The 6,826-nt window shown below is 40.2% G+C and overlaps 1 protein-coding gene across 1 annotated transcript; it reads right to left on the bottom strand.

Moving 5' to 3' along the window:
- Positions 1-231: 231 nt before the first annotated feature.
- On the bottom strand, positions 232-609 carry LOC145982001 (uncharacterized). Its single transcript, XM_083115538.1, has one exon. The coding sequence runs from the start codon at positions 607-609 to the stop codon at positions 232-234; it is 378 nt and encodes a 125-aa protein (XP_082971664.1).
- Between the last annotated feature and the right edge of the window lie 6,217 nt (positions 610-6,826).

Below are 6,826 nucleotides of genomic sequence, written 5' to 3'. Positions count from 1 at the left end.
ATTGCCATCAATGAAGAAAGGGCCAAGAATGATGCCTCCCATCATTCCTACCCAAACATTCAGTTTCTGTGGATACTGCATATGATGTTCCATCATCCAATGCAGGTTTTCATCTCTCCAATAGTGACAGTTATGTCGGTTCACCTGCCCGTTTAACATAAATGTCGCTTCATCAGAGAATACAATGTCATTGAGGTGAATACTATCGTTATCTACATTTCGCATCATTACTTAGCAAAATTCAATACGGCGATCAAAATCATCTTCCGTCAGTTCGTGCACTAAACTCACTTTGTAGGGTTTAAACTTACTGCGCACTAAAATTCGTTGCACTGAACTCTGGGAAATGTTCAGCTTGTTGGCAACGCTGGTTGTCGATGTATGCGGATTTTCCACAAAAGATTGTAACACATCTAAAGAAACTGCCTTGTTGCTACACGATTTCGGCCTTCCTGATCGCACACGGTCCTTAACACTTCCACTTACTGCAAAACGTCGAATAGTTCTTTCGACGGTTGACTTTGAAATTGGGTTACGTTCAGGGAATGTAGCATTAAATAACTGTCGCACCTCGGTATACGATCGCTTGCGATTTCCATAGCCACGCATCATTAATAACGTAATACGTTCTCATTCACTGAGCTCCATTTTGACCACTGACACAGACACAAATCTCCTTCCTTTGGCACAACACTCACCAACATGAGCGACATGCAGAATGTTCGCAAGGACAATAACAAATGCAACTGACCTTCGAGGAAGTTGACTACAATCTACAAGGGATGTGTGCAGGTAGAGTCCATATCCAGACGAACACTGTTATTGCTGTCTGTGGAAGGGAAAATAAAACAAACACGTACCTGATGCTCTTAATTCGTCGAATAGGATTGTTAGCTACAAAAGAGTATGTTACGCTGTTGTAAGGAAGGATTGTTTAGACTGGCATTATTCGGTTATTTGCAATATTATGTTGTTTTCAACATACTATCAAAACAAGCCGGGGAAAGGACTAGAGGCAGAAATGGAAGAAACGAAGAGAAGTAGAAGTCGTGGCCTCGAAGTAAGGTTCCATCCCGGCATTCGGCTGGGGGAACTGAGGAAAACCGATCTCCCGATCTATCACCCCTGGATTACTTTCTATGGGGGCAAAGTGTATCGCACCAAACCACACTCCCTGAATGATCTACGGAATCACATTGTGGACGAAACAAGAGGTCTTTCTTGGGATATGCTACAACGTGCACTTTGCAGTTTTTACGATCGGTTGGCATATTGTCAGACAGCGGACGGGAAGCAGTTTGAGAACTTGCTTTGATGCATTCTGTAAGTCAATGTCATGTTTTCTTGTTCATGCTCTCTGTAATTTCCAGTGTACAGTTACCCACAGGAATACAGTAAACAATAATTTCAGACCAATCTCATTTTTTTGCAGTCAAACGTAGCACACCCTATCTCTTCCACGAATGGCGATAGGTCCAAACTGAGTTCGGATTGTCGTTTGTGGGATGATTCTAGCCTAAATTGATGTGTCATACATACCCCTTTCCATTTGAAAATATTGTGTGATATCCAATATGGCGGAATCCAAGATGACTGCCATGATGACCACACCCCCATTCATTGCAGTTTCCACACCAATATTAATTTGCAACATGTGATTGTCCTCCGTCCAAACGTCTCTCTCAGACAAATCTAATTTTTTGCAGTCAAACGTAGCACACCCTGTCGCTTCCAGGAATGGCGATAGGTCAAAAATGAGTTTGGATTGTCGTTTGTGGGACAATTCTAGCCTAAATTGGTGTGTCATACATAACCCTTTCCATTTGAAAATATTGTGTGATATCCAATATGGCGGAATCCAAGATGGCTGCCATGATAGCCACATCCCTATTCAATGCAGTTTCCGCACCAATACCCACTTGCAACATGTGATTTTGCTCCATCCACGCATCTCATTATTACTGGCCTGTCCCGATACTTTTGACTAACCCTGTATATATATATCATCAGGAAAAATATGCGTATAAAAGTTTAGGGGCTATTTCCCACGATTTTTCGCCTTGTAATGGAACATTTTGCGACACCAAGATAGCAGTGCCATTTTGGCAGAATTTGAGAATGCACCTTCACATGGGATGCATATCAGAGGTATTTTTTGGGCAATAAATAATAGAAAATAACTTAGTGAGCAGTGCAAATCTATAACATAATCTTGATCTCACTTTCTTCTTCTAGAGAATAAACAAGGTGGTTACAGAAGTGAAAGTTTTGGGATGCTAAACACAATGAAAGGAGAAGGGAGAGAAGGTGTCATGGGTTGGTGACTCATTGAATAGGTACGATGTTATTTGTTCTTGATTAGCATAACAACAGCTTTATGATCTACAACAAAGAAATTCATTTCTTGAACCTGAATTGATCTGCGCATTACATATGAGTTATAATTGTCGCTTCGCTTTTCCCCATCAAATTTTCAGGGTGTGCATTATACATGCGTAAATATGGTATATAAACTGAAGAATCATTTTATTAGGAAAACCTGGCATGTAACATTTCATGACCAATGACATGATACCACGTGGCAACAATGTTACGATAAGTGAATTCATACAGAAATATTTCTTTCTCACTAAATGCAGTTTCCAACCTCCATGACGGAGTGATTAACACAGCATGCTATGACACCAGAGGTCGGATTCAAATCCCAGTTTGGTCATGGGTGTTCTTTGTGTGTGTCCATTAATTTCAGGATATTATCACTCATCCTCATCGTCGCTATTAGCTAAAATATGCAAAAAAAAAAACGATTCTAAATAACACAAACCAAAAGAAAATTGAAACCAAAAGAATCAAATACAGTTGAGGAGAGTATTGGTGAGTTAACAGGCAATAGCAACGAACAATTCAAAGCTAAAATTGCTGGTTTTGTTGCATTTTCTCTCGCACTAGATGAAAGCATATGGATGTCTGTGGGGTAGCTCAGTTAACTGTATTTATTTGTGGACGTGATTCTCATCTCAGTGTGACAGTAGATCTGCTTGACATAATTCCTCTCCCTATCACAAGAGAAGATATTTTAAGAAAGTGGAGGCCATTTTGCAAAAGGTACAGTCTTCCTTCATCTCAGTTAGTAACATATATAATTTGTAATTGCAGTCATTTCTCAACTTGACAGGAATATCAGTGGTCAATCTATGAACCTCGTTTAAGTCAATACTTGTCCAAAGTAAAAATACTACTTGATGAATTTGAAAAGAGGTTTCAAGACTTCAAAGAGTGTGAATGGCAACTTTTTTGTTCACTCCTCTGCTCCTTTTTCTTTTGATATTGTGAATGCAAGACCCAACCTCCAAATGGAACTTATTGAATTACATTGTGACTCATATTGAAATATAAATATCTGAGGATGGTTGTTCCTAGATCTTTCTCAAATCTCCCAGACCAGTAACCTCGGATTAGACATTTTGCTGCTGAAATTTAAGTGATTTTGGCAGCACTTAACTTGGAGAACAGCTGTTCTCCATTATGAAGATTAATAAAATAGTCCAACAATAAAAAATGGCTGACAAACATTTGTTGTCTGCACAAATAATTTATTTCTCACAATAACATAATGTGGACATTGAGAAGCTAGTTTCTAAAATAATCTGTCCAATCTCTGGGAAAGGAAATTGAAATTATCCATTCTTACCAAAATGTTTGCACAACTGCAATCAATTTATAAATATAAAATAGTATCACAGACTACGAACAAATATTTCAGTTTAATTTTATTTCAATAAAACTGTTAAGGATTGTAATAAAAATATTTTACTACAATTACACACACTAACCTCCATCCCTACACACACACACATAATCGTGTAATTATTCAGTTCTAAGCAGGATGCCACATGAAAGGGGGGAGTGAGGGGAAATTCTGCATTCTGGTTTTTGCATCCCCTGCGGTTGCTAATTTATAGCACTTAGAATGGAACTCTGTGTATATTTTTTTATAATATACCAATGCTGCAATAGTAATCACTGATATCCCCTGTGCCAAGGGTGACCCATTAGTTTTGGAATCCAAGGGGTCGGTGTTCGAGATGTGCAGCCCAGAGAGTTTTGACATTAACGTTATGCGGCCCTACTAACGAATTGAGTTTGACATGGATGGCCGTAGACCAACAATGGTGCCCCTGTTGACCCCATGTCATCACAAACAATGTCTAGCTTGAGCCAATGGACCTTGGACACATGAAGAAAGGTTTTCTGGAGTGGCGAGTTTGTTTCCTGTTGCACCATGCTGATGGCTGTGTCTGCATCTGGCATAAACAGCATGAGGCTGCATTCCCTGTTTGTACCATGGGGGTCTAAGAGGCTGGTGGTGGTGTCATGATCTGGGGACCATTCTCCTGGAATGCAATTGGTCATTGCACCACAAACTTTGAGCGGTGAAAGCTACAGGAAACTGTTAGCTGACAATCTGCATTCATATCTCCAGACAGGCTTTCTCGACAATGCCATATTTCAACAGGGCAACACACCGTGTCAACAGGCTTGGGTCACTACAGAATGGTTTGGAGGAACAAGACAATGAATTCTCCACTCTTCCTTGGCCTCCAAACTCACCGGACTGTAACCCCATCGAACATGTCTGGGATATGCTGGAAAGAGCTGAGAGAGCTGCTCCCACTCCTCCGCAAAATGTGTATCAACTAAACAAGATGCTGCAGTGGGTATGGCTTGAGTTGAACATGGAAGATATGCATCACCTTTTGGAATCTGTTCCCTGACATCTACAAGCTGCAGTCACATGCAAAGGTGATCCAACCTGTTATTAGGTAGGTGTTCCTAATAATATGATCAATCAGTGTAAATACATAGATTGATTCGATAAAAATGTTCATATTACACAAGGCATTGAAAATGTCCATTACCGCTCTACAGCCAGAGTCGAACTTGATGCGGGATATTTGCAATGAGCACATGCTCTGCTCTGCTACTGTGTAACCCATTCCTCTGCATTAACCTCACACACTGAACAAAGGCTGAAAAGAAACCTACTTGTATGGGAATAGCTGTGCACTCCACAGAAGCCAACAATACTTTAGTGAGTAAAAACTAGAGCCGAAAGGAAGAGCGTAAGTGGCAAAAAGGTGGCAGGTCATTGTCATGGCCCTACATTGCTACTCTCTGTTATGGCCACACATTGTTACCTGACTTATTTCCTTCCTTTCTCAAATTATGAGGTTCTTTTTACCATATGTTTCATATCTTTACGTTCTCAATGAACTGGGATACACACATATTCCAGGGTCTTGCAGCAAAAGAATCACACTGTATAATTAATCATTTAACAAACATTTATTTTGCCACTGTGAAGTTTTATATGACACAGTATCAGCGACATAGCACAGTTCTCTTGGGACCCCCTGCAAGTAAAATATTGGCTGCCCTTTTACTGAAAAAAAAAGAGTTATCAAGATGATGGCAGAGTGGGGCAGACGTACAATAGTTAGATAGTCCCTCCCCTCACCCCCTCCCATGTAAAATGAATTAACTTTTACCCCAAATGCACTTGCTTTCCCATTTTTTCAGTGTAGTAGCTTCTCGAAATCAGGGACGTCGTTAGGAGGGGACACGGGGGGGCACTGGCCCCGGCAAACGTCCATGTGGCCCCAGGAAACGGTTCTGTATTTGCTGGAAATTTTACTTTGATGACAAATATTGCAAAATAATTCGTCAGTAAATTTTGCTTGCAGTTTGAAACACTTCTTCAATTTTCAGTAGCACGAACCCAAGCAAGGCATTTCTTTCTTATTTCCCCGTTTCTTACTTGTTGAACACAAACAAATGTATTGGGAGGGGATGCAGTTAATGGTTTTGTTGTCCGCCCCGGCGCAGGAATCAATGACATAGCAGTTATTCTCACATGCACTCAACCATCCTGCTAATGACCTGCCCTGCAAGGAGGGAAAGGTCACTTTCTGAAAATTCGGAGAAACATCGAAGCAGTCAGTTCATATGTTGATTTGGTGGACAGTTGACATCTGTCAGTTTGAAGTAGGATTTGTTATGCGAGTGGTGGTAAACTTCTGTAAACGCGAGAAGATAGAATCACAAAGTGTTTGTGATCTCGTTTTCCTACATCGCGAGTAAAATGTCGAATGAAAAGCTGCCAGATTGTCTTCCACTGGAAACAATGGATCAGGATCGACTGATTGACCAAATATCCAACATATTGGCATTCTAAAGGAGAGTCTGACTACCACACAAGATCCTGGGTTTGACTCCCAGGGTGGTTGATCTCATGTATAATGAAGAATAAACCAAGCTTCAATTAAGGAAGGAAACCAGGTATGTAGCAATTGTTTTTACAGCTATCTGCATGCTCTATAAGTACAGTAGAGCGTCGATTATCCGAAGTAATTGGGGGACATGGGTGTTCGGAAAACTGGTTTGTTCGGATAATCGAACTGTACATGTTTATTTGCCAAAAAGAAGTACTGTACAGTAAATTTATTCATAAAAACAGGCATCTCTTTAAGTATGTATTACAAAGTAACGTACAAAGGCAACTTTAGTAGGAATATATAGTATGTGGTACAGTTTATTAAACAAAAATATGTACATATTACATACGCATTTTGCATGAACAATACACACAGTACACAAAATTAACGTTTAAAAAAATCCTTTATTTTGGTCTGTCTAAGCAAGCCTACATGCTTACGAGCAGCTAAGTCACGTACTTTTTTCATTACAGATATCTGAAAGTGAGCGAGTACACAGTTCGGTTAAGCGGTCGTTCGGTTGACCGACGTTCGGATAATCGACGCTCTAC

Source organism: Lepisma saccharinum, chromosome 2 (assembly GCF_977018435.1).
Source record: "Lepisma saccharinum chromosome 2, izLepSacc3.1, whole genome shotgun sequence".
Lineage (NCBI taxonomy): Eukaryota > Metazoa > Arthropoda > Insecta > Zygentoma > Lepismatidae > Lepisma > Lepisma saccharinum.
This window is presented reverse-complemented; position numbering and strand designations above follow the sequence as displayed.